Genomic DNA, 21,635 nt, shown 5'->3' on the forward strand with positions numbered 1-21,635 from the left:
AAATAATATGACAACTGAAATATATTTTGGTATGAGGTAACAAATGGCAGTGATGAGTTTCTGATTTCCTCCTGAAGGAACAACTGAAAACTGTATTTTTGTTTTCATTTTATTACTACTGATATTGGTTCTTATACTTTCAATCAGAAATTATACAAAAATTATAGTCTACAACACACGTAATTTCTTCAAATGGATAATGCATACTGGCACACTGCCATCATATGATCTGTTGTAAAACAATGCAGGAATGAACATAGGATATGTATTATTTCACACATTACTAGAAAAAAGATGCACACACTAATGGATGAAAGGAAAACATAGTATATAGGTATGAAAGATACAAGAGCGTGCTGAAAAGTAATTCCTCTGGATTTTTATGTGAAAACTCTTAAAGCTTTTTAAATAAAGCAAGCTTTATTAACATCCTACATCTTTATTCTTCATATCCGCACACTTATTTCTCAACATAGCCACACTGGTGACGAACACATTTCTCCCAACAAGAGACCTGTTAGTTGATACCATCACTACAGAATGTTTAACTTTGTTGGCAGGGCCGCAACCTCACCTCTTCTTGCACCATTTCATGACTATCAAAGTGTAATAATTGGTGTTTTTTCAGTTCTGGAAACAGATGAGAATTACTGTGGCAAAGTTGGGACTATTGATTGGTTGGTTTGTGGGAGACGGACCAAACCTCTGGGTCGCTGGTCCCATCAGATTAGGGAAGGATGGGGAAGGAAGTCGGCTGTGCCCTTTCAAAGGGATCATGCCGGCATTTGTCTGAAGCGATTTAGAGAAACCACGGTAAACCTAAATCAAGATGGCCGGATGAAGGTTTGAACCATTGTCCTCCCGAATGCAAGTCCAGTGTGCTAACCACTGCGCCAACTTGCTCGGTGTTGGGACTGTATGTAGGACGATCAATGTCAGATTGTTGCAAATGTCACAATGCTTGTATGTGATTTGGAATTCACGCTGAAGAAGGTGGTGGTCCATGTGTAGAGGAACACTTCGAATGCATGCTTTCAGTTTTATGAGGGTCTCACTGTATCTTTAAAAGTTTATGGTGGTGCCTTTAGGCATGAATTCCTAATGCACCACACCTTTAGCATTCCAGAACACACTGAGCATGACTTTACCTGCCAATGGTATGCTTTTGAATATTTTTGGCATCTGCAATCCTTTGTGGTGGAGCTTTGTTGATGTTCTTTTGTTTTAGGGGTCAAGTAGTGTACCCAGCTTTCATCATCTGTCACAATGTTGCTAAGGAATCCATCACCCTCACACTCCTTTCTCCTCTGTTTCATGTATGCAGTAAACCATTCGAGGCAACCACTATGCACACAGTTTTCTGAACTGCAGTTCTTCAATAGTGGCTTGTACACACTCTCATGATATGCCACACTTTCCTGAGAGCTGTGTCTGTGTTATCTGTAGACTTTCTCTGACGAGTTCATCAACCTGATTCCGATGATTCTCGTTGACTACTGTACACAGTGATCCGATACGAGCGTTTCACACTCTTTGAGGTCAGGACCACCATTTGCTTCATTACTATCACTATATCACCACCACCACACATAACTTTAATTCTTCTACAGATTTCCACTGGAGGCATGGTTTTTGCGGTTAGAAACTCGATTACTGCACGCTGTTTCTCATGTCTCGACACACTTACACTGCACAATGCACTCTTACAAACTACAACTCTGAGCCATTTAGCAGCAGAGGGCTGGAACTTGCAACAGCAAATTGGGAAAGACAACTGGGTAAAATGTATGACATGTAAAACTTTACAAAATACGAAATTCAGAGGCATTACTTTCCAGCACGCCCTCAAACATACCAATAACCTGAAGAATCAATACATTGTATTACATCAAATAGTTTATGATTGTACCAAATAAAAACACATACTGGTGTAAAAAAATCACAGGTGAGAAAAGTAAACTGTATGTCATCACCAGGAGCAGCTCATAACGCAAGAAATGCACACTCTACTTTAACAGAAATATAACAGGCGCAAACACAACTGAAACAAAAATTATATTAAAAATATATTTTACATTTGTGTTTCCCTACTTCATTAAGCAAAAATTATCACATTTGTATGCATTAATCGTAAAAATGTATATAAATCATATAAAACTTTACCAAACGTGAATTTCTGTAAGAATTGGACGTTATTAGAATAAAGACACAAAAAACATTTTTCATACAAAAGACAAGTAAGAAATCCATCCATATCTATTATAAAAATGGATGTACATTTGTGTCTAGGTTCCACATATCCTTCTAAACCACTGGACCGATTTCAACCAAACTTTGTAAAATATCCCTTACTGTCAGGCAACAATCAGTGTGGAGTAAGAACTACCTACCTGTCACAGCTTAGGACACATAATATCACAAATACTGAGATGCATGAAAAAGCTGTCTGCATGTATGACGTTTAATTTTATTACTTATTTGCTACCAACTCTATTACATGAAAACAATCAATTTTTGGCAATATAATCTAATTGGATGGATAAAAACCTACTTACCAAGCAGTGGCAGGAGAACACCCATATAAAAAAAGGTTTTACTTATGCAAGCTTTTAGAGCCAGTGGCTCCTTCTCCTGGCATAACAGTTGAAGACGAAGCAAGAGGGGTGAAGGGAAAGGAACTGGAGAGGTTCAGGAAAAAGGGGTAGAGTTCGGAAAAGTCACCCAGAACCCCAGGTCAGGAGAGGCTTGCCAGACAGGATGAGAAGGAAAGACTGATTGTTGGGAACTGCAGCGTATGAGATTTGAAAACCTGAGAGCTTAAAGGTGGAAGGCAGGGTAATATGCAAGATGCAGATTACTGGTAAACATCTTGCATGAGGTAATAAGAGTGAAAAGCTAAGTACACTATAAGTAGCAGATATGGGAGGGCGACAGAGGAAAAAAAGACATATCAGAAAATGAAAGATGTAGAAAACTAAGAGAGAGAGAAGAAAGGAGTAGTTACTGTGAATAAATGCTGAGACAGAAAAAATTAATGTAAATTAAGGCCAGGTGGTTGGTGAGAACCAAGGTCATGTTGTGCTAGTTCCCACCTGTGGAGTTCTGAGAAACTGTGTCTGGGGGAAGAATCCAGATGGCAATTGTGGTGAAACAGGCACCAAAGCCATGACTACCATATTGCAGAGCTTGTTCTGCAACAGGATATTGTGTGTTGCCAGTGTATACCCTCTGCCTATGCCCATTCATGCTAACTCATAACTTGGCGGTAGTCATGCCGAAGTAAAACTCACTCACTCCGTCTTCAGGCCACGAGTGGCCTACTGGGACCATTCGACTGCCGTATTATCCTCAGTGGAGGATGCAGATAGGAGGGGCGTGGAGTCAGCACACTGTTCTCCTGGTCATTATGATGGTATTCTTGACCGAAGCCGCTACTATTCGGTCGAGTAGCTCCTCAATTGGCATCACGAGGCTGAGTGCACACCGAAAAATGGCAACAGCGCATGGTGGCCTGGATGGTCACCCATCCAAGTGCCGACCACGCCCGACAGTGCTTAACTTTGGTGATCTCATGGGAACCGGTGTAGCCACTGTGGCAAGGGTTGCGCCGATGTAAAACACCAAACAGTATTTACGTAACAGCTGGTATTTGATGTGCCATTTCGCAGGTGTCTCTCGTTTTGATAGTGTATGTTTCGCCAGTTACAGGGCTGGTAGAGATAGTGGGAGGAGGGTGCATCAAGTCTTGCAGCGGGGTCGGTCACAGGAGTAGGAGCCATAGATTAGGGAGATGGGTGCAGAAGGAGCACAGGGTCTGACAAGAATATTGCAGAGACTGGGAGGGTGACGAAAAGCTATTCTAGGTGTTGTGGGCAAAATCTCCGACAGAATGGATCTCATTTCAGGGCATGATTTTAGGAAGTCATGACCTTGTCGAAGTACCTGACTGACACATTCAAGACCAGGATAATACTGAATGACAAATGGTGTGCCCTGCAATTGTTTTTTAGAGGAATCAACAGTACCAGAATTGGATGTCATGGCCCAGGAAGTCTGCTTTTTTATTAGTCTGTTGGGGTGATTATGTCCAGTGAAGGCTGAGATGAGAATGGTGGTGTCTGCATCTGAACAAATAAGTTTTCCTTGAATGACAAGGCTGTATGGGAGAGGAAACTTGACATGGAAAGGATGGCAACTGCCAAAATCTAAGCACTATATTGATTGTTAGTAGGTTTAAAGTGGTCAGAAGTACTAGCTGGCTTTCAGTGACGACGAGATCAACATCTAAGAAAGTGGCATAGGATTCAGAATAGGACCAAGAGAAATTTAATTGGGAGAAGGTATTTAGAGATTCCAGGAATTTTAAAAGGTCAGCATCACCATGAGTCCGTATGTTAATTTCTTCTGTCTCAGGATTGTTTCACAGTAACTACTACTTTCTTCACTCTGTTTTAGTTTCTACATCTTTCATTTTATGATCTGTCTATTTTAAGTTGTCCCCGTCTATTACATACCACATACTTAGCTTTTCCCTCTTATTACCTCACGCACGATGTTTCAGCAGTAACCTCTGTCGCACATATTACCTGTCTTCCACTGTTAAGCTCTCAGGTTTTCAAATCTCATCTGGTGCAGTTCCCAACTACCCGTCTTCTCTTCTCATCCCGTCCAGTAAGTCTCCCCTGAGGTGTGTGTGTGTGTGTGTGTGTGTGTGTGTGTGTGTGTGTGTGTGTGTGTGTGGGACTTTTAGCCGAAAGTTTACTTGTGCCTATCTGCAACTCAACCTCCCCACTATATGATAAATGGTAATCTATCCTTTTCATAATATTGGCATTATTCCATCCTGTATTTTCCACTGTTTGATTTTAAATAAGTACAAAAGTGTGATGCAGTAGATTTAAACAAGGAAACATATGTTTGGTATGCAACATGAAAATTGAGGCAAAGAAAGGAAACTAAGTTGCCTAACCTTGCCGTGAAAACTACAGTGTCTGGACAAATATAATGGAAACACGAGAAACATAATACACTGCCATGCCTAACATGGTGTAGGAAATCCATAGGCATTTAAAGCAGCTTCCAGTCATCTTGAGATGGATAAATAAAGGTCCTGTATGGTTTTCAAAGGAATTTTTATTAGTCTTGCTGCAAAATAGTGGCATGTTTAGATAATGATAATGGAGGTGAGTTGCTATCTCGCATCCTTCTCTCCAAAGCAGACCACAAAGGTTCAACAGTATTGAGGTCTGTTAACTGGTGACCAGGGGAGATGCGACAATTTATTCTCTTGCCCACAAAGCCAGTCCTGGAAGATTTGTGCTGTTTCAACAGGGGCTCTGTCATCTCTGAACACAGCACGACCACTGGGAAACAAACATTGTACCTGATCAGCCAAAATGGTCACATAATCCTTGCAGAGTAACCATGGAAGTGGGGACTATCACAACAGGACTCTCAAATCACCACCAAACCTCCTCCACCACGTTTCCCTCTTGGGACGTAAACTTGGCCAGAAGTTCGAAACAATGTGACAAAAAGACTTGATCGATCCAACGACTTCTCCACTGCTCCACTGTCCAGGTTTTATGGCTATGATACAATGTTTTCCCAATACAGGAATTTGCATCATTGAAGTGTGGTTTTGGAATTCTAGCTCACCCTGGAATCGCTAGCTTATTGAGCTCCCTTCATGTTGTGTGCTGACAGTTTTTGTAAGTACGACATTTAGTTCTGCATTGACTTTTGCAGTTGTAGACCTGTTCGTTTCATCACAATCCTCTTCAATTACATCTGTCCTGATCACTCAACAAATACTTTCATCCGTGTTGAGAAGTAGTGTATGTTGTTTTCCCATATTCACTACAAATCTTCAGTGCGGTGCCTCTTGAAATGCCAAACACTTTGGCTACCCTTCTTACTGAAGCACCTACCAGAAAGCACAAACATTATGCACTCACAACTACACAGAACACTGTTCTCGTCATGACTAACAACTGCAATGTATTGATGACATTGGACAGGTTCCATTAGTGGCCAAATGCAACAGTGCAACTTGTAGGCTTAGTTACCATCTGCATACATGTTCAATCCAGCATTTCTCAAGGTTTTCTCATATTTTTGTACACCCCATTTAGATGAGTTCCCCTGCATCTCGTGGACCTATCTTTCGCCTACAATAACTCACGAAGCTGACTTTCTCTCTGCTCAATCCTAGGTGATTTTGCTACCACCAGTATCACCTTATATTCGGTATGATCATGTACAATTTGACTTAAAACATTATATTGATTTTTTAAGTTTTTAGTGTGTACTATTCATAGTGGAGTACTGCATTTTTCTTTCATCAATTTGTGACCACATCTCCATTCTAGTATATGTGAAATAATATGTACATCATGTTTACTCCTTTTCTGTCTTATGACAGATCTGATAACAGTATGCTGTAACACATTTTCCATTTGAAGAAATAAACTGCAATGCACACAGACAATATTTGTATTAATGTTTGTATTAGTGCACCATTATTGTCTTATGACAGATCTGAGAACAATATGCCATAACACATTTTCCATTTGAAGAAATAAACTGCAATGCACACAGACAATTTTTGTATTAATGTTTGTATTAGTGCACCATTATACTTCCTGTATTCAATTAATAAGAAAATGGCCATAAAGGATTTGTTGGTTGAACTTACAGCAGTCAACATCTAGGCTATTAGGATATTACACAATTATTATTGTTGAGTCAGCCTAAAGCTTACAGAACCTTTCCTTTCAATAGTTATGAGATAGTTAACTCTCGATCAAGCACACAATAATTAAATAATATTAATGGAAGAAATTTTTAAATACATATTCCTTATTTACCAATCTTACAAAAAATCAGAAAGAGCAAGAGTATCTGATTCAAAATAAAACCTTCAAATGTATGACAGCATGTGCAAATGTACTAGGGAGAGAGGTACGGCAAGCATGTGCTCTATTTCTAATGACCCTAATCTTGATTACATCAGGGTACACTACATTAAAATTGGGGTACTTAAGGTATGATAACACATAGTGTGGAGTACTGGATTTCCTGATCTACATCGAATCTAAAACAAATATATGCCCTAGTAATAATGAAAGAGGAAGCTTGTTCCAATTTTTTATTGTAACATTCTGCAATGGTTTGACCAAATGTGTTCCTTTCATCCTACGAGGGGACATGCCTCATGAAAGTTTGTTCAATAGAACAAGTGATAAAAAATTTCCATTATCTAAATCATTAACCATGTTACTTTAAAAGGTAGATTTTCAAGTAATACTATTTTCAAGCAATAATAACTAATGATCATTTCCAGTGGACCAGATTCAATGAATTACATGTCTTGCAATGATTTTTCAAATGGCTCTGAGCACTATGCGACTTAACTTCTCAGGTCATGTCGCCTAGAACGTAGAACTAATTAAACCTAACTAACCTAAGGACATCACACACATCCATGCCCGAGGCAGGATTCGAGTCTGCGACCGTAGCGGTCGCTCGGCTCCAGACTGTAGCGCCTAGAACCGCACGGCCTGCAATGATTTTTATATTTGCTACTGGAGCAATATCCCACATCAATGCCTGCATTATTAAAAACTTGGAAACTTAACAGCAAACCTGCTGCAAATATAAGTTATATAAAATGCACACAAATCTTTAACACATTTGCTAGAAAAATGCATTCAGAAGTAGTCACCTTATGAAGGCAGTGATTTTCCGATTTAATAACCTCTCCTAAACAGTATGTCACAATTAGAGAAGAAACGAAAGAACTGAATCTTCCACAAGTTGTTCTCTCCATTTTTAGAAAGTCAGTCAGTACAAACATCTAGTTACAACATTCACCTTACATCCCACTTAGTAATTACTTTCAACTAACAATTTCACATAAAATTTCAATGTCAACTGACAAAAGAATTAATCCTTACGTTTTTCATTCTTTACGCAGCCCCTTTAGCCACTTTCCATCTGCCCCCCCCCCCCCTCACTCTAAAAAAGGATGTTGAAATAATCCAGTTAGGTTACCATATCAATAAAATCGAAACAAATGTTGCACAGTCCTATTACGCTCTAAAAAGAACAATTTCAGAGCCTTGTCAAATAATTTATATTTAAATATCCTGAGAATTCTCTCTGTGTGAGGCAAATTTCAGAATGGAATTCTCTCTGAGGAAGTCCTGAGACAAACCTCAGTCCATCCACAACCATAAAAAGGATCCACACTTCTAAACTGTATTACTATAGCTTTTCGGTTTTATCGTTTTAATTGTTAATTTCCATTAATTAGAAATGCAGAAACAGAGTAAAGAAAAGTCTTACCTTCAGGGAATTTCAGATGTTTTGAAACCTTATGCCATGTTCGATAATAAAAATGTCTTGCTTGGTCCTTGTTCTTAGCTAGTTCAGGATTTCCTCGTTTCCTTGCTTTCATAGCAAAGTAATTTTGGATAGCATCAAAATCCTTTCCATATTCATTGAGTGCTTCAAAAAATGTATTCTTATCTTCAGGTGACCACAGTTCAGATGGTTTCCGTTTTGGTTTCGGCTCTGTGGTCTGTTTACCATCTTGCTTATCATCATCTTTACTTTGATCTGTGACATTTGTGGATATAGCTGCAAGTGAAGACAAATGTTAGTCTGGGAGCCTTGTGTGCTTCATATTTACACAATGTAATTAAAAAAAAAGACAGACAGACACACACACACAGAGAGAGAGAGAGAGAGAGAGAGAGAGAGAGACTGACTCTGGAACATGAAAATATTTTATCTTTTTTATACATAATTTTTGCACTGTGCATGTGTAAAAGTCATTATTACTACACTCACCTGAAAAATAAATTGAACGGGGAATTATGTATTTGTCCTACATTTGTTTCATATAAAGTAACTATTCATTAGATCAATGGAACATCTGAAAAGACATTTTAGTCATTTCTCCGGCCTCCAGGAAATAGGATGGGGATGGGCAGCACAAGGATAATTTAAAATTTACTGGAATGAGAGTGAGGTCTCTACGCAAGTTCAGGAGCACATTCTTAAATACAGTGAAGAAAAAAAAAAAAAACTGAAAGTACATTTACAAAAGTTGTGTAAATTAAGCATTCTTGCAGAAGTACTTCAGAAAATTTTATTACTAATACACGTAACATGTAACTGGAGGATGTACCATTCCCTTATGTAAGATCCACAATAATAAATGTTGAATCTTCAGTTCATTCATCAGATGCACTTTGCTTCACTTATTTTTTAGTACCATTAGAGACTGTAATACCAGACAAGAATTATAGATGCAATAGACAAGTTATAACTTATCAACCACGTCTCTCTTTCTCTGACTCTCTCGTTTCTTTATTTCCCCCCTATAATCACTGTCACATATGTGTTAAGCTAAATCTTTTCCCAAATTGGTGAGGTATTTCACAGGTCTTGTGTAGCACTTGTGTGTCTATTTCATTGTACATGTAATTGGGATGGCAATCATTAAAACAAAGGCATTTTTCATTGCAGTGTATTCTTCTCTTGAAATTTCAACCACAAACTTTCTCCTCTGAAGGTGAAAATATTTTGCTGGTGCCCATCTACACAGGGAGAAATGATCATCATAATAAAATAACAGAAATCAGAGCTCACACGGCAAGATACAAGTGTTCGTTTTTCCCATGCACTTTTCAAAAGTGAAACAGTAGAGAAATAGCCTTAAGGTGGTTCAATGAACACTCTGCCAGGCCCTTAATTGTGAATTTGAGGGTAATAATGTAGATGTAGAAACACTGAAGGCATCAGAGGATTACATGGACAAAAGACAAGAGCTAGTGGAAATCCTTTGATAACTAAGGAGATATTGATGAAAGTAGTCAATTTTTGAAAACATAATGTAACTGGTTGGATAAAAAAATCTTCTCACAAGCAACAGGAGAGCATGCACATAGAAGGTAATATGTATGCAAGCTTTTGAAGCTACTGGCTCCTCTTTCTGACAGAAGAACTGAAAGGGAAGGGTGAGGGGGGGCAACGCTGAGGGAGTTAGATTATGAAATGGGCCACAAAGTAGTATACAGTTTTTTTTATTTGGACAGTAAAATAACTGATGATGGTCGAAGTACAGAAGAAATAAAATGCAGGTTGGCAATAGCATGAACATCATCTGTGGAAAAGTGGAATTTGTTAACATCTAATATAATCCTAAGTGTTAGGAAATCTTTTCTGGAGCAAACTGTGTGAAGTGTAGTCTCGTATGGAATTGAAACGTGGTCCAAAGGCAATTCAAACAAGAAGAAAATATAATATTAGAATAGAGTTCTGGTTAGAAATAGTTGGGCAGGGTGTTTGGGGGGGGGGGGGGGGGGGGGGCAGTGAGTTGCCTTATGTTTAAGCCAGGAATGTTACGGGAGTGAAGGATATGCTGTAGGGATAGATCCCAGCTGTGCAGCTCAGAAAAGCTGGTGGTGGTGGAGAGGACCAAATGGCATGGGTTGTGAAGCAGACATTGAAATCTCGGATGTTTTGCTCTGCTGCACATTGTGCCTCTGGGTGGTCCACCATGTTTTTGGCAACGGTTTGACAGTGGCTATTCATTCGAGTTGACCAATGTAAAACGCTGTGCAGTGGTTGCCGCAGAGCTGCTATGTACCATGGCTGCTTTCACTGGTGGCCCGGCCTGTAATGGGGTACGATAAGCTTGTGACAGGACCAGAGTAGGGGGTGCTGGATGAGTGGGTTGGGAGGTCTTGCATCTGGGTCTTCCACAGGGGTATGATCCCTGTGGCAGGGGACTGGGGTTGGGAGTGGAAAACGAATGGACTAGAATGTTGTGGAGCTCAAGTGGGTTGCAGAATACCAATCTGGGAGGAGTTGGAAATATCTCTGGTAGGATGTCCCTCATTTCAGGGTTACATGATCAACAACCAAACCCCTGACGAAGGACATGGACCAATCGTTCCAGTCTGGGGTGGTAATGGGTCATAAGGGGGGGGGTCACTTCTTCATTTCTTCATGGTTGGTTCTTGAGGTGGCTATGAGGATCAGGTGTGTGTGAGCATATGGCACAGGAGATCTATTTGTGAATTAGGGGCAGAGGGTACTGCCAGTCTGTGAAGGACTTTGTAAGGCCTTCAGCATACTGGTTGAGGGATTTCTCATGTCTGAAGATGCACCTACCGTGGGTGGCTGCCACGCTGTACGGGAGGGATATTTTGGTGTGGAAGGGATGGCAGCTCTCAAAGTAGAGGTACTGTTGGTGATTGGTGGGTTTGATGTGGACCGAGTTGTGGATAGAGTGATTTGAGAGGAGGAGGTCGACATCAAAGAAGGTGCACAATGGGTGGAGGAGGACCAGTTGAAGTGGATGGGAGAGGTTTTGAGGTTGTTTTTCCGTTCAAAGTGACTGTGTGTGTGTGTGTGTGTGTGTGTGTGTGTGTTTCCCCTACAAGCTTGAAAAAGGAAGTGCATTCCGAAAGCTAGCACGGCTCTATATCTTCTGATTGTGTACCTACTGACGCAGTGCTTCTGCCTTTCTGTGAGTCATCTCATTTAATCTTAAATAATCAGAATAGAATTATTTTTTATTATAATTTTTGTTTCCATTCCGTGGCTTTGGGCAAAGCAAACTCATTCGTTATGTCATTGAAGTCAAATTAAGCAGCTGTGTCGTATTCTATTGGCACGTCAGCTGAATTCGACACTCCACTCCACCTACACTCGACTAAGTGGCTTTTTTACCATCTGTAACTTGCTGAAACTGTGCTGACAAAATGATGCAATCACTGAAATTGTTGCAAATATCCTCATAGCTATTTTGAGGTTTGAACAAGCATTTCATAACCTATACTTTTTAAAAAAAAGCTTCACAATACCTAAATGGAAAGCTGTGTCAATGCTCCTTAATTAGCTCTTTCTACTGGAATTTGAAAGACTCTATTTCATTAACTAGCTCAGCTGTGCCAATATTTCTGCTACACTTGACACCAAAATCTGCTGCATATTTTGCAAAACAAAGTATCGAGTTCTCATTTAAGACATTGCTAACAGGAAATTAAACTGAGATTCAATGGGATGTTATATGTGAGATCTATGTCCCACTTCACTTATTATTCTATTAAATAACTGAAGCACTCCACCTTCAACAGTTTCACTCCAGTTCTCAGTTGGCAGAAACTGGCAAAAATCTGAAACCTCTATTCCAATAGCGTATTTGTCTCAGCACCTATTCAGCAGACTTTGAGATCATAGAATATCATAGCAAAGTTGCAGCAAAAACTCCACTGCTGAGTTAGCTGTGTAGTCAGCAGCTGTATGAACCAAGTGCACAGTTGACACATAACCCATGTCACACCAGTTCAGTAATAGTACTTTCTTTATGATGCTACTTGGATGAATTACCACTGTGACAACAGCATGCTTTTACAGTCTTGAGTTGAGGAAAACAAGCTTCCCACAAGCAGAGTGGGCCAATTCACATACCGCTCCTTGTTAATCCTTAGTCTCTTTTTGTGAGCACTGGAGGGGGAAGGGGTTTTTCTTTTACTTTGTTTTAAAATTTTTGGGAATTTTCAATTTGATGTCTGGTGTCCACTGGCACTCTGTTACAAGCTTTTGCACCAGAATATAAAACTTCATTTTGAACTCTTGACAGAGATACACAGTCTACACAGAAATTATTTCTACTTCTTGTATTATGGAACTTGTGAATCGCTGAATTCATCCTAAATTCACTGCTGTCATTAACCACAAACACTGTTAGGTAGTATATGTATTGGCAGGTAAGTGTAAGGATCTAAAGTCTGTAGTATAGCACTTTTTTCATTGTTGCTGCAATACCCTAGAAGATTACACCATAGGACAGAACTGACAAAGTATGAAAATTTTATTTTCACTATTTAACACAGTGTGTTCCATATAAAACCAAACTACTTTAATGAGTCATAACACTTGAACCAATGATGGGACACATTTGCAATTTTGGGAAATCAGAACTACAGATAGCCTTGGGAAAGCCAGTCATGACAAAACTATCATCTGGTGAACAAGATGTATGAGACAGGCAAAATACCCTCAGATTTCAAGAAGAACGTAATAATTCCAATGCCAAAGAAAGCAGGTGTTGGCGGGTGTGAAAAATTACTGAACTATCAGTTTAATGAGTCATGGCTGCAAAATACTAACACGAATTCTTTACAGACGAATGGAAAAACTGGTAGACGCCGACCTTGGGGAAGATCAGTTTGGATTCCGTAAAAATGTTGGAACGTGTGAGGCAATACTGACCCAACGACTTATCTTAGAAGATAGGTTAAGGAAAGCTTTTGATACTGTTGACTAAAATACCCTCTTTCAAATTCTGAAGGTGGCAGCGGTTGACTGCAAAAGTTATTTACAATTTGTACAGAAACCACATGGCGGTTATAAGAGTCGAGAGACATGAAAGGGAAGCAGTGGTTGGGAAGGGAGTGAGACAGGGTTGTAGCCTATCCCTGATGTTATTCAATCTATATATTGGACCTTGTCGTTGGTGGGGAGGCTTGCGTGCCTCAGCAATACAGATGGCCGTACCGTAGGTGCAACCACAACGGAGGGGTATCTGTTGAGAGGCCAGACAAACATGTGGTTCCTGAAGAGGGGCAGCAGCCTTTTCAGTAGTTGCAGGGGCAACAGTCTGGATGATTGACTGATCTGGCCTTGTAACATTAACCAAAACGGCCTTGCTGTGCTGGTACTGCGAACGGCTGAAAGCAAGGGGAAACTACAGCCGTCATTTTTCCTGAGGGCATGCAGCTTTACTGTATGGTTAAATGATGATGGCGTCCTCTTGGGTGAAATATTCCAGAGGTAAAATAGTCCCCCATTCGGATCACCGGACGTTGTTATCAGGAGAAAGAAAACTGGCATTCTACGGATTGGAGCGTGGAATGTAAGATCCCTTAATCGGGCAGGTAGGTTAGAAAATTTAAAAAGGGAAATGGATAGGTTAAACTAGATATAGTGGGAATTAGTGAAGTTCAGTGGCAGGAGGAACAAGAGTTCTGGTCAGGTGACTACAGGGTTATAAACACAAAATCAAATAGGGGTAATGCAGGAGTAGGTTTAATAATCAATAGGAAAATAGGAAAGCGGGTAAGCTACTACAAACAGCATAGTGAACGCATTATTGTGGCAAAGATAGATACGAAGCCCACGCCTACCACAGTAGGACAAGTTTATATGCCAACTAGCTCTGCAGATGACGAAGAAATTGGAGAAATGTATGATGAAATAAAAGAAATTATTCAGGTAGTGAAGGGTGACGAAAATTTAATAGTCATGGGTGACTGGAATTCGAGAGTAGGAAAAGGGAGAGAGGGCAACATAGTGGGTGAATATGGATTGGGGGAAAGAAATGAAAGAGGAAGCTGTCTGGTAGAATTTTGCACAGAGCATAACTAACACTTGGTTCAAGAATCATAAAAGAAGGTTGTATACATGTAAGAATCCTGGAGATACTAGAAGGTATCAGATAGATTATATAATGGTAAGGCAGAGATTTAGGAACCAGGTTTTAAATTGTAAGACATTTCCAGGGGCAGATGTGGACTCTGACCACAATCTATTGGTTATGAACTGTAGATTAAAATTGAAGAAACTGCAAAAAGGTGGGAATTTAAGGAGATGGGACCTGGATAAACTGACTAAACCAAAGGGAGAGCATAAGGGAACAATTGACAGGAATTGTGGAAAGAAATACAGTAGAAGAAGAATGGGTACCTCTGAGGGGTGAAGTAGTGAAGGCAGCAGAGGATCAAGTAGGTAAAAAGACGAGGGCTAGTAGAAATCCTTGGGTAACAGAAGAAATATTGAATTTAATTGATGAAAGGAGAAAATATAAAAATGCAGTAAATGAAGCAGGCAAAAAGGAATACAAACGTCTCAAAAATGAGATCGACAGGAAGTGCAAAATGGCTAAGCAGGGCTGGCTAGAGGACAAATGTAACGATGTAGAGGCTTGTCTCACTAGGGGTAAGATAGATACTGCCTACAGGAAAATTAAAGAGACCTTTGGAAATAAGAGAACCACTTGTATGAATATCAAGAGCTCAGATGGCAACCCAGTTCTAAGCAAAGAAGGGAAGGCAGAAAGGTGGAAGGAGTATATAGAGGGTTTATACAAGGGCGATGTACTTGAGGACAATATTATGGAAATGGAAGAGGATGTAGATGAAGATGAAATGGGAGATAAGATACTGCGTGAAGAGTTTGACAGAGCACTGAAAGACCTGAGTCGAAACAAGGCCCCAGGAGGAGACAACATTCCACTGGAACTATTGACGGCCTTGGAAGAGCCAGTTTTGACAAAACTCTACCATCTGGTGAGCAAGATGTATGACACAGGCGAAATACCCTCAGACTTCAAGAAGAATATAATAATTCCAATCCCAAAGAAAGCAGGTGTTGACAGATGTGAAAATTGCCTAACTATCAGTTTAATAAGTCACAGCTGCAAAATACTAACGCGAATTCTTTACAGACAAATGGAAAAACTGGTAGAAGCCGACCTCGGGGAAGATCAGTTTGGATTCCGTAGAAATGTTGGAACATGTGAGGCAATACTGACCTTATGACTTATCTTAGATAATAGATTAAGGAAAGACAAACCTACATTTCTAGCATTTGTAGACTGAGAGACAGCTTTTGACAATGTTGACTGGAATACTCTCTTTCAAATTCTGAAGGTGCCAGGGGTAAAATACAGGGAGCGAAAGGCTATTTACAATTTGTACAGAAACCAGATGCCAGTTACAAGAGTCGAGGGGCATGAAAGGGAAGCAGCGGTTGGGAAGGGAGTGAGACGCGGTTGTAGCCTGTCCCCGATGTTATTCAATCTGTATATTGAGCAAGCAGTAACGGAAACAAAAGAAAAATTCGGAGTAGGTATTAAAATGCATGGAGAAGAAATAAAAACTTTGAGGTTCGCCGATGACATTGTAATTCTGTCAGAGACAGCAAAGGACTTGGAAGAGCAGCTGAACGGAATGGACAGTGTCTTGAAAGGAGGATATAAGATGAACATCAACAAAAGCAAAACGAGGATAATGGAATGTAGTCAAATCAAGTCAGGTGATGCTGAGGGAATTAGATTAGGAAATGAGACACTTAAAATCAGTAAAGGAGTTTTGCTATTTGGTGAGCAAAATAACTGATGATGGTCGAAGTAGAGAGGATATAAAATGTAGACTGGCAATGGCAAGGAAAGCGTTTCTGAAGAAGAGAAATTTGTTAACATCAAGTATAGATTTAAGTGTCAGGAAGTCGTTTCTGAAAGTATTTGTATGGAGTGTAGCCATGTATGGAAGTGAAACATGGACGATAAATAGTTTGGACAAGAAGAGAACAGAAGCTTTCGAAATGTGGTGCTACAGAATAATGTTGAAGATTAGATGGGTAGATCATGTAACTAATGAGCAGGTACTGAATAGAATCGGGGAGAAGAGGAATTTGTGGCACAACTTGATTAGAAAAAGGGATTGTATGGTAGGACATGTTCTGAGGCATCAAGGGATCACCAATTTAGTACTGGAGGGCAGCGTGTAGGGTAAAAATCGTAGAGGGGGACCAAGAGATGAATACACCAAGCAAATTCAGAAGGATGTTGGTTGCAGTAGGTACTTGGAGATTAAGAACCTTGCACAGGATAGAGTAGCATGGACAGCAGCACCAAACCAGTCTTTGGACTGAAAACAACAACAACAACAACAACAACAACAACAACAGCAGCAGCAGCAGCAGCAGCAGCAAAACTGGGAGATTACTTACATACATACATACTTACTTACTTACTGTACATACAAAGTCCAGATAGCAAATGTTGGACACATCATCCATCAGTATTGATGCACAACTGTATTTGTTTCACCATGTTTGGCAACATCCTGTGAAGTGTATCCTTGCCAATTTGTTTATATTGTGTGTAATGGCTCATAAGGATACCCCAGGTCATCCATATAAGCCTGAACTACTTCAATGGCTCATAATTTCCCTCCGATAACTCTTAGAACGAGAAAGTTGTTTTAATGTCCTCAGTAGCTTTGGGAGAATCAGAAGTGCTGCCTGTTCTTGGCAAGTTGGTGGTTGTTTCTGCGCTTGCTGGTCTTGTGTTGTCCGTTCTTGGCCTCGTTGGTCGCAGTTTGTGAATCTGTGAGAGTGTAGTTTGGGTCACATGACAATAACGAGCAAATTAGCGATACATTCACAGTCTTTAGCTGGCAGAAACATGCAGTACAGACTTTGGGAGTGGGATTTTATTGTGGAAACATACTTGAAGACAGACTCGATGGTTAAAACACAATTGGCATTCTGGAGATAATTGCATGTGCATGGCGTTCTAATAAAGGCAACAATTTTATTGATTGTAAGGAAGCCAGAGACAACTAGTGAAGCAAACAATGACAGTGGTAAATACAGACCATCACTGAGTGCAGAGGTTATTAATGTTCGAAGACAATTTGAGTACTCTCCAAAGAAATTGTTGTGGCAATTGAGCCAGGAGTTATGCATTTCATATGGCACCTGTCAGAGAGCTGCAAAGTAAATTCGCGAAGAAAAAGGGGCATCCGACCCCGAAAGCCCCAAGAGAACAGTGTGCGGAGGTTGCCTGTCCTCCAACAGGTATCGTATGCTCTCTCCAGATCAAAAAATATTGCTACTGTTTGGTGTTTCCGGAGAAAATTGTTCATGATATAAGTGGAGAGAGCAACAAGATAGTCAACTGCAGAACGATGCTTTCGGAATCCGCATTGGGCAGGTGTTAAAAGACTGCGGGACTCCAGCCACCAAGCTAAACAGCAATTCACCATAAACTCCAAAACCTTACATACACTACTTGTGAGAGAAATGGGGCGATAGCTAGAGCGGAGATGTTTGTCCTTTTCAGGTTTCGGAACAGGAACGACGATAGCTTCCCGCCATTGTCTGGGAAAAGTACTGTCGGTCCAAATTCGATTATAAAGGCGAAGGAGGTAACGCAGACTATGGGTTGATAAATGCAGCAACATTTGGACGTGGATACCATCCAGTTCTGGGGCGGAGGAGCGAGAAGAAGAGAGTGCACGTAGGAGTTCCCGCATGGAGAAAACAGTATTATAGCTTTCGCGATTTTGAGAGAAGAAAGCAAGAGGTTGCACTTCCGCTGCACGTTTCTTCGGGAGAAACGCTGGCGGGTAATTTGAAGAGCTCGAAATCCCAGCAAAGTGTTGACCCAATGAGTTAGAAATTGCGACGGGGTCCACTAATGTATCATGCGCGACGGTGAGCCCAGAGACGGGGGAGAAACTAGGCGCGCCTCTGATAACCGTCGAATGCGACTCCAAACTTCCGAGGAGGGAGTGAAGGTGTTAAATGAGCTAATAAAGAATTTCCAGCTTTCCTTCTTGCTATCGCGGATGACGCGACGGCATCGCGCACGGAACTGCTTATAGCGGATACAGTTGGCCAAAGTAGGATGGTGGTGGAAAAGACGAAGAGCACGTCGCCGCTCACGTATTGCGTCACGGCATGCCTCGTTCCACCAGGAACTGGGGGGCGCCGGGGCAATTCGGAGGTGCATGGTATTGAATGTTCCGCAGCTGTAAGAATAACGTCTGTAATATGTGTGACCTCATCATCGACGCTAGGAAAGTAACGGTCATCGAATGTCGCTAGAGACGAAAAAAGTGTCCAATCGGCTTGGGCAAACTTCCAGCGTCGCGGGCGCATATATGACAGTTGAGGCTGCAGTCTAAGGACACATGGAAAGTGGTCACTTGAGTGTGTATCATCAAGGGCGAACCATTCGAAGCACCGAACAGTACCAATCGAAAGGTCCAAATGAGAGAAATTTGTCGTGGAGGCAGACAAAAATGTAGGGACCCCAGTGTTGAGGCAAACTAGATCCACTTGGTGGAAGACGTCTAGCAATAGTGAGCCACGTGGACAAGGATGTGGAGATCCCCAAAGCGGGTGGTGGGCATTGAAGTCCCCAGCCAGCAAATAGGGGGGTGGAAGCTGACCAAGAAGATGAAGGAGATCAGCTCGTGCCATTGGTGTGGACGATGGAATGTATACAGTACAAAGAGAAAAGGTATATCCAGAAAGGGAAAGACGGGCAGCGACAGCTTGGAAGGAAGTGTTTAAGGGGATTGGGTGATAATGGAGAGTATCATGGAGAATAATCATGAGTCCTCCATGAGCTGGAGTGCCTTCAACAGAGGGGAGATCAAATCGGACGGACTGAAAATGGGGGAGAACAAAGCGGTCATGGGGATGCAGCTTTGTTTCCTGAAGACAGAAGATGACCGGCAAGTAGGATCGTAAATCATGAGAACAGAACGTGTTATTGTTGATGTTATCGAGGGTTTCTTTTCAGTGTCCAGACACACTCTACATATCTTTGTTTACAGATAAGTCATGGCTCCATCCATCAAGTTACATCAAGACACAAAACAGCAGGTGTAAATCCTCGTACGAAACACCACTGCATGATGAACAGCTTGGAGAGTAGTGCATGGTCTCAGCTTCCACGATTGATGGTCCCATTTTCTTTGATATGACCATAGATACTACAGTTTATACTGGCATCTTCAGTTTGTGGAGCACCTGGATGACGCTGAACTTACAGAAGATTATTTCCAAAAAGATGGAGCAACAAGTCATATGTCTAACACTTCTGTGCAACTTGTAACCAGTTTCTTTGGGGATAGAAAATCCCAAGAAATTTATGTCCCCCAACCTCCCGGCCAATTGACCTAAGCCCTCACTCCCTCCAGTTTTTTTTTCTTGTGGTGGTATCTTACAAGCCAAGTGCCCAAAAATGGACCACAGACAACTGCAGAACTCTGAGGCCGTTACACACAAAATAAGCAACATTGGCAAAGATACCATTCACAGGACATCATGGTATGTGGTGAGATGAATACAATCGTACTTCGATCGTGGTGGAGGGCACTTCCAACATTTACTGTGAGGACTTTGTTTGTATGTATATACACATACACGGTGTCCCATTTATCTTGACCACCCTAAATAACTGTTTGTCCAGATGCATATTACAAGATGTTTCAAGCAAATGTTCTTTAGCCATCACGGGGACATCAATCAGCATGATTTCCTTTGTTGTAGCTTTGTTTTTTACAAAGATATGACCAGCAGTATGACTTTTTTAAATGGCACCCTGTATTTTTTTTTATTTGATACTTCATTTCCTCTCCTAAAAACATATTCAAATATCTATCACAGTGTACCATTCACTGAAACATAACACAACATTGACGTTTGACACTCCCAGCACTTAGTGCAGGTACTCGGGATAATGGAACACATCCACGTACTGATGTTGACAGAGGACAAATGTAAACATAAGTAGAATGCACAGACGCCATTCCGTAAACAACTGTCAGTTGAAGGGTTGTGCGAGTAGAATGTACACCCACGAAGATAACGTAGAAATGCTACTCATCTATGGGAAATGTAAGTTAGCAAAACAGTAATTGCAATCTGTTTTCTTATGTACGGGTACATTTAGTACAGTAGTTTATTTCTTTTAAATACTGTTGTGTAGAGGAGGCATACAGTAAAGGCGGTCCTTCCTTCAATTTGCATCGAGATAATGTTTCTTTTATTGTTGTTGTTGAAGGTAGGCAAAATGCTACGCAGGCAGCGGAACTGTACAGACAGCGATAACCGACAAGAACCCACGTTCCCGACGGATGTTTCCTCGTCTTGTTGCGACCCTTCAGGAAACGGGAAGTTTCAACCCACGACAACGCAATCGTCATAGCACTTGCACAGACAAAGCTGCCAAAATTACTGTTCTCGTTTCTGTTGCTATGAATCCACATGTGAGCACACAACAGCTTGAACACGAGATTGGCATTCCTAAAACCAGTGTACATCATATTCTTACAAATCACCGGTTCCATCCTTACCATGTACACCTACATCAGAAAATTGCATGGGAATGATTTCCAGAATCATGTAAAGTTCTGTCAGTGTGCACAGCAGCAAATCCTCACCAACTGGAACTACTTCTCTGAGATTCTATATACCCATGGATGTTCCTTCTCAAACAAAGGAGAGGTAAATACAAGGCACATGCATTATTGGTCCAGCAACAATCCACAATAGCTTAGGAAGGTGGAACATCAGCATCAATGGAGAGTTAACGTCTGGTGTGGGATGCATGGTACTACAATTATTGGCCCTTATTTCATCAATGGTAGTCTAAACGGCACAGCGTATGCCAACTTCCTCAGACGAATTCTTCCTCCTCTTCTGGATGAAGTGCCGCTAAGAACCAGAATGCTTATGTGGTATCAACACAATGGATGTCCAGCACATAACACCTTGCGTGCACGTCGTGTTCTGAACCAAAGGTATCCTGCCAGATGGATTGGTCGAGGAGGAACAGGTATTCGGCCTGTTATGTCTCTTGATTTGAATCCTCTGGACTTTTTTCTTTGGGGATGCATTAAAGACGACGTCTATCGCGATATTCCAACAACTCCAGAGGACATGCAGGAATGTATCGTGCTTGCTTGTGATTCTCTTCAGCAGGCAACACTGGAAGCAGTTAATAATTCTTTCATTCAACGAGTGTACCAGTG

At 41.0% G+C, this 21,635-nt stretch overlaps 1 protein-coding gene across 2 annotated transcripts in view; it reads right to left on the minus strand.

Moving 5' to 3' along the window:
- Positions 1-21,635, minus strand: part of LOC124622082 (protein cramped) — a 178,002-nt gene that overhangs the window by 134,131 nt on the left and 22,236 nt on the right. For both annotated transcript variants that reach the window (XM_047147659.1, XM_047147658.1), the window contains exon 3: positions 8,350-8,643. In XM_047147659.1, coding sequence (XP_047003615.1) covers positions 8,350-8,643 — 294 coding nt within the window. The remainder of the gene's footprint in view (positions 1-8,349; positions 8,644-21,635) is intronic.

This window comes from Schistocerca americana, chromosome 7, assembly GCF_021461395.2.
Source record: "Schistocerca americana isolate TAMUIC-IGC-003095 chromosome 7, iqSchAmer2.1, whole genome shotgun sequence".
In the NCBI taxonomy this organism is placed as follows: domain Eukaryota; kingdom Metazoa; phylum Arthropoda; class Insecta; order Orthoptera; family Acrididae; genus Schistocerca; species Schistocerca americana.